Source organism: Vipera berus (assembly GCF_964194415.1).
Source record: "Vipera berus genome assembly, chromosome: 1".
NCBI lineage: Eukaryota > Metazoa > Chordata > Lepidosauria > Squamata > Viperidae > Vipera > Vipera berus.
Genome location: NC_138202.1, coordinates 345696399 through 345709754, shown reverse-complemented (window position 1 = coordinate 345709754; position 13356 = coordinate 345696399). Strand labels below are relative to the sequence as shown.

At 41.1% G+C, this 13356-nt stretch overlaps 1 protein-coding gene across 1 annotated transcript in view; it reads right to left on the bottom strand.

The window, feature by feature from the left end:
- LOC308671550 (sphingosine-1-phosphate transporter SPNS2-like) overlaps window positions 1–13356 on the bottom strand; it is a 156276-nt gene that overhangs the window by 27387 nt on the left and 115533 nt on the right. The window contains exons 9-11 of the mRNA XM_081333797.1: window positions 11182–11247; window positions 8612–8710; window positions 7153–7316 (exon numbers count right to left, since the gene is read on the bottom strand). Coding sequence (XP_081189923.1) covers window positions 7153–7316; window positions 8612–8710; window positions 11182–11247 — 329 coding nt within the window. The remainder of the gene's footprint in view (window positions 1–7152; window positions 7317–8611; window positions 8711–11181; window positions 11248–13356) is intronic.

Genomic DNA, 13356 nt, shown 5'->3' with positions numbered 1-13356 from the left:
AAAAAAGTGATGAAAAAGTAAGTCCTTGACTTACAAAAGTTCGCTTAGTAACTGTTCGAAGTTACAATGGCACTGATAAAAGTGCCCCCCCCAAGCCACAGCTGAGCAAGACAGCTGCCTGCCCACCTGGCAGCGCTCTTCCTCCTGTCCGAGGTTTTCATTGTTGTGAGCATTTCTGTTGAGGATTGGCAGCGGGGGTGGGGTGGGGGGGAGTTTGGTTTTTATTTCCCCCCCCCTCTGCTGGGTGTTTACAGCAGGTTTTGGTCACTTCACATGACCCTGGGACACTGTGACAGTCATAAATATGAATCAGTTGCCAAACATCTGAATGTAAATCACAAGACCCTGGAGATGCTGCAACATTCCAGCTGATCGATGCTTCTTCTGGGCTCAGCAGAAGCGCCAGGATCAGCGCCGAGCTCCAGCTGGAGCTTGGAGCTGATCCTGGTGCTTCCGCTGAGCCATGACAGCCCCAAAGAAGCGCTGATCATGGCGCTTCTGCTGAGCCCTGACAGCCTTGCAGCTCCAGGCATCTCTCGCTCAGGCTTGTGTGGTGTTGCCACTGGTTCAGCTCATTCCCCTCCCCCGCTACCACTTTTCTAGGATGGTTACGAACCACCTGCCAGGTGCCAATGTACCACAGGTGGTACCCATACCACTGGTTGAAAAGCCCTGGCTCAAGGAAGCTTTCATGGTATTGGGGAGGGGGCGGAATCTCCCCAAATTCTACCATACAATCAACCCTGTTAGGGAGGCTGGCTGGGAGAAAAGGGGTGGTGTAAAACCAAATTTTGTAGTCAGTGGGGAACTTGAATCTGAGTGTTTTCAGTCCAGTCCAACATTTTAACCACTATGCAACACCAGCTCTCTAAGAAAGGTTGGAGGGCCAACTTTTTAAAGATACGGAAATTGTACCTGGCTATATAATCTATAAAAGAGGCACAGTGGCTTAGTGGTTAAGATGCTGGGCTTGTCGACTGGAAGGTTGACATTTCAAGATCCAAGCACCTTGTGATGGGGTAAGTGTTGTGATTCAGGGTCAGCCTGTGGGTTCGGCAGTTGGGTTGGACGACTCAGAGGAGGAGGAGGGGGGTGTTGAAGAGCTTGCTGAGGGTGTTGGAGAGCTTGCTGATGAGAGCTCTCAGCCAGGCCCCTCCCACCTGGTCACGATGCAGACCCAGCTGTGTGAGCCTGACAGCGTGGATGAAGATGACCCACAGCTGGCCCTGTTCAAGGACGCCCGACGCAGGAGGCAGTCAATCAGGAGTAAACAGAGGAAGGCAATGGGGCACCTTGGAAGGAGGCAGAGAGAAGCCACGCCCTGAACTGTATAAAAGGGGAATGCGTGGGAGGGCTGGTTTGCTGAAGGCAACCACTTGAATAGCTCCTGTTTCATGGTTCGTGTCTTGTTTTGCTCTGTTTTATGTTAATAAATTTGGCAGGCTTAGTTCCAGCCTCTTGCCATTTGTAAAGGGGTTGTCCCAGCCTTTTCTGCAGGGCCGGTAGCAGGCTGGTACAGAACAGTGAGCTCCTGTCCTTGCCCCTGCTCCTGCCAACCTAACAATTTGAAAGCATGCAAATGAAAGTAGATAAACAGGTGCCACTTTGGTGGGAAGCTAACAGCATTCCGTGCACCTTGGAGTATAGTTATGCCAGCCACATGACCGTGGAAGCATCTTTGGACAATACTGGCTTCCTTTGCTAGGAAACGGAAATGAACATTAACCTCTAGAATCAGACATGACTGTACAAGGGAAACCTTTAGCTTTCTATATTCTAGATCAGTGTTTTTTCAAAGTTGGCAATTTTAACATGTACGGGCTTTAACTCCCACAATTCCTCAGTCAGCATGTTGGAATTGTGGGAGTTAAACTCCACACATGTTAAAGTTGCCAACTTTGAAAAACACTGAAGAAGGAATTGGACTAGATAATCTCCAGGTACTTTCTAAGTCTAGGATTAGGAACAAGTTAGGATATGAAATGGATAGATTAAATTACAGTATTGTATTCACAATTTAAGTTCATGGAAGTCTCCTTTACCACACAACCAACAATGTTGCTAGTTCTCATTGTGCCATATATCCTACAAAGACTGTTGGAATTTCAAGAAACCAGATTAGATAATGAATTTGAATTTCAGAGGTCGTGGGTGGGGTGAGGTTTTACTATAATGTATCACTTCTTGCTTAGCAAAAGAAGAATATGCAAAACTATCGAACTACAGACAAGATTTTTGTCATTTAAACCCAGAATCTAGTTTTCCTTTGCGCGAAATTCCATTATCTTTCATGTACAGGGGTTGGCTGACATTACAATGCATGGAAGTTTGATCATCGACTAGGCTAAGCCACAGAGGAACTGGGATGAATTATACTTCTAAATCTGCCCCCAAACATTTTATATAACATAAGAGCTGCCCCACAAACATGCTGACAGAGCCACATATATTTAAAACATCTGCCCACAAAACCAAAACAAGTCAAAACAAAATAGCCTAATCCAGAATTACTTTTTCCCTGATGAGGCAAATTCAGTGTCATGTTTCTGAGTTTTCTTTTGGAATCAGATACACACACACACACAGACACACATACACACACTCCAAATAGATAGCAGGTTGCCCCTATTTGTCCTGGCAAGTATGTAAACAAATTTTCCAAAAGACAACAAAACGCACACACAGATGAACTAAACCCCCAAATCTCTTGTAGCTATCATGTGGTAGCATCTTCTAAGTTATTGGAGTTGCCATTGGTGAAATGATCCAAATCCATGCTGAAAAACATGAGCCCAAAGTTGTGTCTCTTTTTAACTAGCTATAGGAAAGGCTCAGGAAAAACAGTCTTTAAAGGCAATATCTCTGCATCCAAGAATTTGATATATACATATTCAAGCAAACAGAGAAATATACAGGTAGTGTCATATTTCCCTGAAAATAAGACTGGGTCTTATATTAATTTTTTCTCCAAAAGATGCATTAGGGCTTATTTTCAAGTGATGTCTTATTTTGGGGAAAATACAGTACTAAATGAGTCTGTCTGGCTGTCAATATTAACTGGGGCTTATTTTAGGGGTAGGGCTTATATTACGAGCATCCTGAAAAATAATGCGAGGGCTTATTTTGTGGTTGGGTCTTATTTTCAGGGAAATACGGTACTCAACTTATGACCACAATTGACTGGCTCCAATTACCCAACAATCTTGAAACTCCAATGAAAGCAGCATCATGGTGTTGTTGCGACCCAAACCGTACCCTCTGTATTATGACATTGCATGCATGTACAAAGAGGGAAGAATTTATGGTACAACACTGGCACCATAATTTTTAGGAAAGCAGATGGAACTATGGACATCTGCAGAAAACGACTGTAACAGAGAACATGTTGGAGAAAGAAGAATAGGTCCACTTTGGAGAAGAAACAGGTCACGTCTCCTTCGTATTAGGATGCATTAGAAAGAGTAATGATGCCAGCGTCTAGACATTCTGAGACATTCCTTTGCCAAGGAAAAGGAATACTGTATTAGTCCTCTCACAGAGATAAATTGTCTCAAGTCTTCAAGTAGCACGAGATGGGCAGTCTGCTTGGAGAACGTATCTCTTAACAGTGTTCTCTTTCTGTTCTCATTGTTCCCACTGATGGCATTGGGCTCAACCTGTAGAGAATGCTGCTGTTTTATTTCTTGTTTCAGAGTTCAAGAAAGTGGGTAAACAGCGTTTGGTAGTGAGAAAGGCAGAGCCTGTAGGAGCTGAGACCTGGGAATGGACCCCATGTAGCTAGGTGGACTTTGGCAATTTCTCATTGTTTCAACTGTCTGACCAGGTGAACTATGACAGTAAATATGCTATATAAGAAAAGAGGAAGCATCAGTTGTCCTTATTTCTGAATTTGGAGGCTCTCCTTACAATCACTCATACTTTGGTCCCTTGCTGATTGGATTTCTAAAATGTGTGTTGCATGTGATTATCCTTGAAGACCATCCAGAAGCAGCAACTGATCCCAACTATAACAGTAGGGGTAGAAATAGTACACTTCGGTATACCTAGGTATCAACACTACTCTGAACTGCTCTGGCTCCTAATAGGATTTCAAATGCAACTTGAATTTCTGGTTGTTATTTGTGAACCTCTATAAGAGTGGGAAGAAGACTTCCAGTTTGCCATCGTGGGTGTTGCAGACGCTGGAAGGCGAGCTCCCTGTTCCGCGTTCGGTTTCGCTCCATTGGGGGACCCTGGAAAGGGTCAAGAGTCACCCTGTAGGGGTGTCAAGCAAGGAGGGGACCCCTGCTTGATTGCAGGAGGGTGGTAGCCCTTCCGCTCGATCTGGGGCAGCCGTCCAAACCGTTGGATGAAAGATCAGCCATAGAAATATGGCTCGTCACTAGGCTGCAGACTTACCACCAGGCACTTCTAAAGCAGCGCGGATGAGACTGGGTGAGATCTGAACCTCTCTTCAATCCTAAGTATTTTCTTTTCCTGTAAAAGCTTCCCAAAGTATCTTCCCCCCTTTGAGGAGAGTGGGAAGGGAACTTCTATCCCACTCTCTAAGAATAGCGGCGGCTGACTATCCAGGGGAGTTAAAACACTGAAAGAATAACCTTAATCTAACTGGATTTATATGCTTCTAAAATTGGGGACCAAAAGATTTCTTATGTTTACTGAAGACTTTGGTTTTATTTCAAAAAAGAAATAAATTGGAAAAAGGATTATAAAAATTTTGGACTTAAAAAACCTTAAACGGCATTGGAGACATCTTGTGGCTAAATTTGATATTACAACTTGTTATAGTCTAAAGGAGACTTGGCTTAAAGCCCAGACTACAGATAAGCCCTTTTCAACCTTGACAATTATCAGCTGTGAGAAACTCAGCTGTGTTCTATACTCAGTTATAAAATATTTTCATTTGCTGACTTTAAAGCCCTCAATTTAACACACCATTAAGAGAATATGGATGAAGACCAGGAACAGATTATTTTTATGTTGAAAGCAATACATGAAACCATTCTTTCAGCTTGTGATGAAATAAGATGCTACAGAAAAGAACAAGATGTCAGCCTAGATATATGAACCCAAATTTTGACTACAATTAAAGAATCAACTATGCAGAAGATAACAGAAGAAGTGGAACAATTAAATACTATGATAGAGGATTCAACTGACCAACAAATCCAGTCAATGAAAAATCCAGAAAAGGGACTGACAACACTGAAAATGGAAAAGACTTTCTATATAAACCAGAAGTAACTTGAGAAACAAGAAGAAGAACAGACCAAAGGGAAGACAAACATATCAGGACAACTATATGAATAATATAGTGAATAACAGAGAGACGATTCATTAGCCTTTCCAAAATAATGGCAACTGGATGGTCTCTTTTATTTCAAATAATATATATAACAACAGAGGGAGATCTATTTGATGACTTAAAAGCACTGACATGGAAGGCGAGCTGGCAAAGGAAGAAAGCCAGAATAAGGCTGAAGAAAATTGGGGTTTTGATTTATTAGAGAGGATTTTATATTACTAATTAAAACAGAATATACTCAAATAGACAAGATATGTATTTTGAATAATAGATTTTGTTATGAATTGAGATAAAGAAAATTTTGGTCACTTAAAACGTGGAAGTATAAATATTAAAAGTTAAATTTGAATATTGATGGGAAATTAAATATTGGGGAAAACAAATAAAGAGGATATTGTCTATAAAGATTGAACGTGAAAGTAATTTTTTTTTAATCCCATTTATATCCCGCCCTTCTCTGAAGACTCAGGGCGGCTTACAATCTAAGCACAAATCAAGCACAAATCAAATGTGCTTAGCAATAGCAATTAAGATATGTATAAGTTAAAAATTTATTGATAAATGTAATAAACGTGTTTTTACTTAGTTGATATAATAAGAACTGTATTAGCTTAAATATGAGACAGTAAATATTAATGGAAAAAGAGGAAATATTTGATGTTGAAATAGGGGAAATTTTGGTCATTAAATTTAAGACATTTGGAAATTAGTTGAAAATAAGGATGTTATACTATATTATTAACTAGATGATGTAAGATGGTGGGAAATAGAATATACTCAAATAGATAAAATGTGTATCTTGAATATTACACTTTGTTATGAATTCTGATAAAGGAAACTTTGGTTACCTAAAACTTGGAAATTATAAATATCAAATGTTAAATTTAAATATTGATGGAAAACTAAAAATTGGGAAAAATTAACAACAGGACATTGATTGTCTATAAAGATTGAATGTTAAAGCAACTAGGATATATATAAGCTAAAAACATTGATAAATGTAACAATTCTATTTTTACTTAATTGACATAATAAGAACTGTATTAGTTCAAATATGAGACAGTAGATATTAAGGGAAAAAGATAGGAAATATTTGATGTGGTAGATTGAGATTGGTACTAAAGATTTTTGTATGTTATTGAATTATCGATTAACCCAGCCACCGTGTTATTTTTTAAATACTTAAATGTAAAACTAGAAAATCCATAAAATATTACAAAAAAGAGTGGGAAAAAGACAACAGCAAGGCACTATAGTTGTTCAGTCACTAAGTTGTGTCTTTGTGATCCCACGGGCCACAGCATGCCAGGCCCTCCTGCCCTCCACTACCTCCTGGAGTTTGCCCAAATTCAGGTTCATTGCACTGATGACGCTATCTAACCATCTTATTCTCTGCTGTCCCCTTCTTTTTTTGCTTTCAATAAAGCACTGTACTACTGCTATCAAAAAAATCCATATGGACTATCAGGAGCACCAAAGAAGAACAAGAGTATGGAGTTACAGTCTCCCTTCTTCTAGATCATGTGGACTAATAAGGAGAGAAAGCAACTGAATGGTGGAAAGACCCCCACAGTAGTACTCAAAAGACTGATCTACTAGCAAATCTGGAAATGATAACTCTTTCATTATTAGAGATCACTGGAGTCTCCAAGCACACAATTTTGCACACTCAACTTCTTGAATCGGAGCTTCAAACTGAGGTTGAAGCTGTTCATATTGGAAGTGCACCCAGGCCTCTTCTCATTGGTTAAACTGGATACCAGTGCCAAGATGGCAAATGACAACACCCTTTTACAAAATATAACGCATGCTATTTTCCTCTTCCCACACCACTGAGAAATACTCACTGTTGCTCGGCTTTGGCTCTGTCGCTTAAGAAGAAGAGGGCCGTGGCCAGGAAAAACATCCCCCCGAGGACCACAACAAAAGGGCACAGCATCAGCGCATAGCCTAAACTGAGGAATTCCCAGAGTGGAGACTCCTTTGTGCTCTGCCGTATCACATCGGAGATCTAGAAGGGAAAAGTGGGGGGTGGGGTGGGGGTGGAAAGAGAAGGAACAGACAGAGATAAGTCTATTTATGGACGTTCTCTTTGTCACCAACATAGTTTATTTGAAATGGGATGGGGGAAACCAACTGCTTCCTTGCCAAGATTTGCGAGACTTGCTCAGTTTTGCACAGAAAAACAAATCCTGACATTCTTATAGTTAACTGCCTGGCTCCTCCCATTACTGTTAGGCAGGATTTCCCATTGTTATGTTTTTCTCTTCTTGTTGGTATAAGTCTCTCCACAAGTGGCTGTAACCCCCAGACTAGATCCTTAAGGGATAAGAGAATGGTGGGAACTCTTGTTCAGAGATAAACCACCCACTTTTCCCAGGTCTCTAGTTCCTCTGCCTCTTCGAAATCCTGCCTGTACTTCTGGTAGTTCTCGATCCACATACTGCTGGAGTCTAGCTTGTAGGATTTTAAGCATAACTTTACTAGCATGAGAAATGAGTGCAATGGTGCAATAGTTTGAACATTCTTTGGCACTGCCTTTCTTTGGAATTGGAATGTAAACTGATCTTTTCCAATCCTGTGGCCACTGTTGAGTTTTCCAAATTTGCTGGCAAATTGAGTGTAGCACTTTTACTGCATCGTCTTTTAAGATTTTGAATAGCTCCGCTGGAATACTGTCACCTCCACTAGCTTTGTTGTTGCTCAGCTTTTCTAAGGCCCACTTCATTCCCCCCCCAAAAAAAGAAAAAAGTCTGTAGCATCAAGGATTTTGGGGATAATAGGAGAAGAAAGGAGTATATAAGAAACTTCAAAATAAATTATTTTAAATTCAAAATCACAACAGAAATCAGAAAGATATCTTAAACTGTGGATCTGAGAAAGCAGAAAATTGTGTTGTGCCAATAACAACACTTCATTGCTATGCCTCTTTCTGGTTTCATTAATTGTACTTTATTTTCTTCTTTTGTAGATGTGTGGCTAAGTTTATTCAACAAACTGCACAACTCAGATAAGGAATAGCCTCAAAGTGAGAAGGGTGACAAACAACTCTAATAATAAAGGTCTACAAGATGCATTCACACAACATGCTATGCTAGGTTAGTTATTACTTGGCTAAAGATTTGTTTGGGGTGTGTGGATTTATGTTATACAAAACCTGACTGTTGGATTCATTGAATAATCAGATAAGTGCATTAAGTGCAATCACAAAGCTTGTGTGTGTGCAAAGATAGGGAGAACTATCATCCTCAGAACAAGAACCCAGCTTCTTATCATATTCCTCAGGTGTTCCAAGACTATACTTACAAATCCAACCAGGTAGGGACTTCCAGCATCACCCAAAAGATGCGAGGTGAAACTCTGTAAAGCTACGGCTGTTGCTCGACGTGTAGGAATAACCACATACTGAAATGGGATGCAGAAGGTAGGGAGAGAGATAAAAAAAGATTAAAACATCATAGCATTAAGTCAATCTGAACAATTTTTCCTTTAGCAATAGCAATAGTATTTTGACTTATATACCTTCCCATAGTGCTTTACAGCACTTTCTGGGCAGTTTACAATATCAGCATTATTTGCCTATTTTACCCCAACAATCTGGGACCTCATTTTACTGTCCTTGGAAGGATGGAAGGCTGAGTCAACCTTGAGCCCCATCAGGATTGCTCGAGGCTGTGGGCAGAACTTTGCCTGAAGAATTGCCTTTAACCACTACATCACCTGGGCTCTCTTTCCTACCTAACTCTATCTAGATATGAACTATCATACAGCAAACAGCAGCCAGTTTGGTGCAGTGGTTAAGGCAACAGGCTAGAAAAGGGGAGATCATGAGTTCTAATCCCGACTTAGGAATTGAAGCCAGCAGGGTGATTTTCACTCTTTCTCGGCTATAGAAGAAGGCAATGACAACCATCCATTTGAAAAGGCTGCTAAGAAAACTGCAGGGACTTGTCCAGGCATTCATCAGGAGTGACTTGAGTGGACACACACACACACACACACACACTCACAGGCGCTATGCTATTGGATGTGGTGTCTGCAGAGGGTGGATATAGTACTCCAACATAATTAGAGAGCAACTGCTCAGTTAGATCCTTTTTCATCTGGAACTAAGCTGCAACCCAGTTCAGGGCTCCTGAACTGCATGAATTAAGAGCAAGTCGGGAGATCTATAAGCTATGTTGGTTGTGTTAATCAACTGGGAGTAGCAGATCATAGGGTGGAAGAAACAGCTAGTAACAAAGTAGTTCTTGCCCAAGTTTGCAGATGTAGTCAGTAAGCAGATTGGCATTCTGAATAATAAAACAAAGCTGAAACCAAATTTTTGCTATGGGAGTTGCCCAGATTTAGCTGCCCAAAGAAGGACAGAGGTTGGCTAAGCCAGAACCAAGGAAAAGTGTGTGATCACTCTGGCAATTTTGTACTAAGTGGTGCATGTGTCAGGAAGCATGAGGAAAGATGGATACGTTTGCTTGGCCAAGCATGCCTCCTTAAGTAGAGGCCTAGAGAAAGTTCTGGTTTCCCTGTGATGTCCACTTCCCACCACAAAGAACAAGCAAGACTATTCATAGCACTGCAGAAGGGATCTCTAAACCACTGTTGTTTTTGATGCCCACATCCTATGGAAATGGCCAGTGGCAAAGGCCATTTAAGAATGGCCATAAATTTTAGGACCAATATCAAAATCCAGAGGAATGAGAAAGGAAGGAGCCAAGAGGTCTCCAGAACCAATATGGTGACCTGCTTCTTTCTGCCAATTTCCCATTTCCACTTCTATTGCCTTGGGATTTTATGGTAGTCTTCAATTCCAGATACTCACCAAGTCTGATTCTGCTTAGCTTTTTTTTTTTAGAACAGTCAAGATTGGCTACGTGCTACCACTTGCGCCTTCCTGCTACATCTACACAACATGAAATATGTAAGCTAGATCTCCTGCTTTAATGGTGGGTAAAAACTATGCCTTTATTGGGAAAATCTGTAATTAGAAGTGAGAGACGAGAGATGGTTTCTCGAAAGCTGGTGAATGGAATCTCTAGCAAGGTTTAAACAAGGAGACAGCTCTCCAAATGAAGAAGCAGAATGTGTGTGTGTGTGTGTGTGTGTGTGTCTGTGTGTGCATTATGTGGAGAAAGAGCAAGAACTTGAGGAGGCGCTGGTGAAGAGTCACAAAACAATAAGACTAAAAGAAAGTTATTTAAAGTGCAAGTCTCTTCTTAGCAACTTTGACGAGGAACATTGCAATGGTCGCCCTGCAGGAAAAGATTAGCCATACTAGCTATGGCTGATGAGGCCGTATTCACACCAACACATTTAAACAGGTCAGTTAAAGACCTAGCAGCTGCATTTGCCCAGCAACTAAACTTGATTATTTTTAATTAGATTAGTCTTCTATCTAGTTTGTAACTAGGGAAATGCATTAATGTTAGGCACATAGTCCAAGCTTCGTGTTTGAGTCCAACAACAGTTGCCCAATTCAGTGGCGTAGCGTGGGTTGTCAGCACCCGGGTCAAGGCAAGTAATTTGCGCCCCCTAACCCGCGCTCAGCGCTGCGCTGGGCGGCCGCTGCACTGTCCCTCCCCCAGATAGTCCCTCGCTCTCTCTCCGCACCACACCGCACGCCTGGCACCCCCCCTCCACAGTGGGCGGCGACCCGGCGGCTCGGATCGGATTCGCACAGCCAGCACTGCAGTGAGAGAGAGTGAGTGAGCCAGGCAGGGGCAGAGAGCTGCGAGTGCGAGCGCGCCCCCCCAGATGTTGCGCCCGGTGCGGCCCGCCCCCCCTGCACCCCCCACGCTACGCCACTGGCCCAATTGCAAAACATACATATAGCCCTATACCAGTAAATGTGATTCAAGTATACATTCATATCCACTTACCATAAGTATGTCAGCTGTGATGGCCCAGTTTGAAAACAAAAGAGTCTCACCAATAAAAATGCAGACCTGTGGTTGAAACGTTAGACATACAAAATTTACTCATGCATGTTCGAGAAATATCCCACAATTTGGTGTTCTGTTTTAAAGGCAGTATCCCCAATGTAACCGAATGCACGGCAATTTACTGTCAACATCCACTGAACCTTATCAAGGGGAGGAGGAGACAGGGAGGGATGGGTTTTTTTGTTTTAATGATTTGTGATTTTATTTATTAAAGAAATACTTATAAAATATTTGTATTTTTTATAAGGTTTATAAGTTTATATTTTTTTATATGTTTATAAGGAGAAAGATTAGAAACTGGCAAGAATTCTGTGTATTTCAAGAAAGGTAGAGGTCAACTATGGTGAGAAATTTATTTATAGCAGGAACAGGGAATTTCCAGATGTTACTGAACATGGCTTATGGCTGGGATAAAGGGAGCTAGAATCTAGCAACATCTGCAAGGCCATATGTTCTGCCTGATTTGTAGTGTTTATATACTTCCTTAAATTCTTAAAGTAGCTAACAATAATTCTACCGGTATAAACATGGACATAAATACAAGCATAAGCTGCAGAGCATGCTGAAAAACTGGGGTTTGTTAAAAAAAAGAACTCCATCAAGCACTGAAAGGGAATCTGCCTTGTTGAGGAAGAGGCTAAATATGTAGGCTGATTACACAATAGAAGGATTCTGGTTGCAGCTAAAGGTAAAACAAACATTTCAATTTTCAATTGTCTTGAACTCAAAATGCAAAGTGGTGATTTTGAAGCACTTGGAATAGCTTTGTTTTACGTCACTTCTAATTGTTTTTGTGCATGTTTCCAAAAACTTTTCAGAGGTGTTAATTTTGTTACTGCCAGGACCATTTTGACTACAGAAGGTTCAGCATTCAAAGAACTGCATCAATAATGTATAAATGGAACTTAATACATTGGAATAGAATCAAGGCCACCCGTTAGTACATTAAAGCATCGGCTAAGGTCCATTTTCAAGTGTGGAGACTCCATGCAGAGTTTTCATATCCTTGGTACTCAACTGCTTTGAAACTCATCAAATTTGGTACTTAACACATTTTGAGGAGAAAATCTTGTCCTGGTACTCATTGTTTGTTTGGTACTTAATGCACAAGTTAGAACTTGCCAGTGTCAGATGCCTTATGACCCAGTACATTATTTCTTATGAGAAAAAATTGTTTCGTACTCATTGTTTTTGATACTCGTCATGCCTCCCGGAGCCAATTAACGATGAGTACCAAGGTACCACTGTATTTGGCACTGTCATTTATCTTCCTCTTTGCTATCATAAAAGCAGGGAAAGGAACTAGGTGTTTACAGGTATTCTGAATTCGTACTTCCTGAGATTTAAAATGTCCAGAGGGGAATAGAGTTGTTAAGGTCTGGGGAAAAAATATAATTGTTTCATCCCCATTCTCCCCTACCCTACCCTACAAACGTGTGTGTGTGTGTGTGTGTGTGTGTGTGTGTGTGTGTGTGTGTAATGATATATATATATGCATGTGTGTGTGTAAGGGCAATTCTCCCCCCCGCCCCACTGCCTTTCCCCCCAGGTTTTTATATTTTCAGGAAAACAAGGGATTTAGTGAGAGGCTACAATGCGAGCTTCTTGTTCTATAGCCCTTCCTCTAATCAAAAAGCAGAATTAAGTGGCTGAATATAGGTAGTCCTCAATTTATGACTGATTACGTAGCAAAATTACGACTTACCTAAAAAGGGGGATTTATGACCCGATCTGAAGATCTGACGGTCAGCCACCCCACATGGTCACAGGACTGCACTCTGGTTGCTCAGCAACCTGGCCAAATTTATGGCCTTTTGCAGCATCCTGCAGTCATGTGATCGAATTTCATGATGGTTTTGCCAAAAGCTGGCATTCGCTTCCAATTTTTGGCAAAACTGTGGCATAGAGAACAATGGCTTTGCTTAATGACCATGGCATTTACTTAATGACTGTGTTTGTTTTACAATTGCTGTGTTCACTTAACGACCATCAAAAGCAACATCGTAAAATCGGGCCAGCCAAGACTTACAACCATAATGGGTAAACTCCATTACAGCTGTAACTCGAGGACTATCTGTAGGTAGACAGCACACTAAAAAGCAGAGACATCAC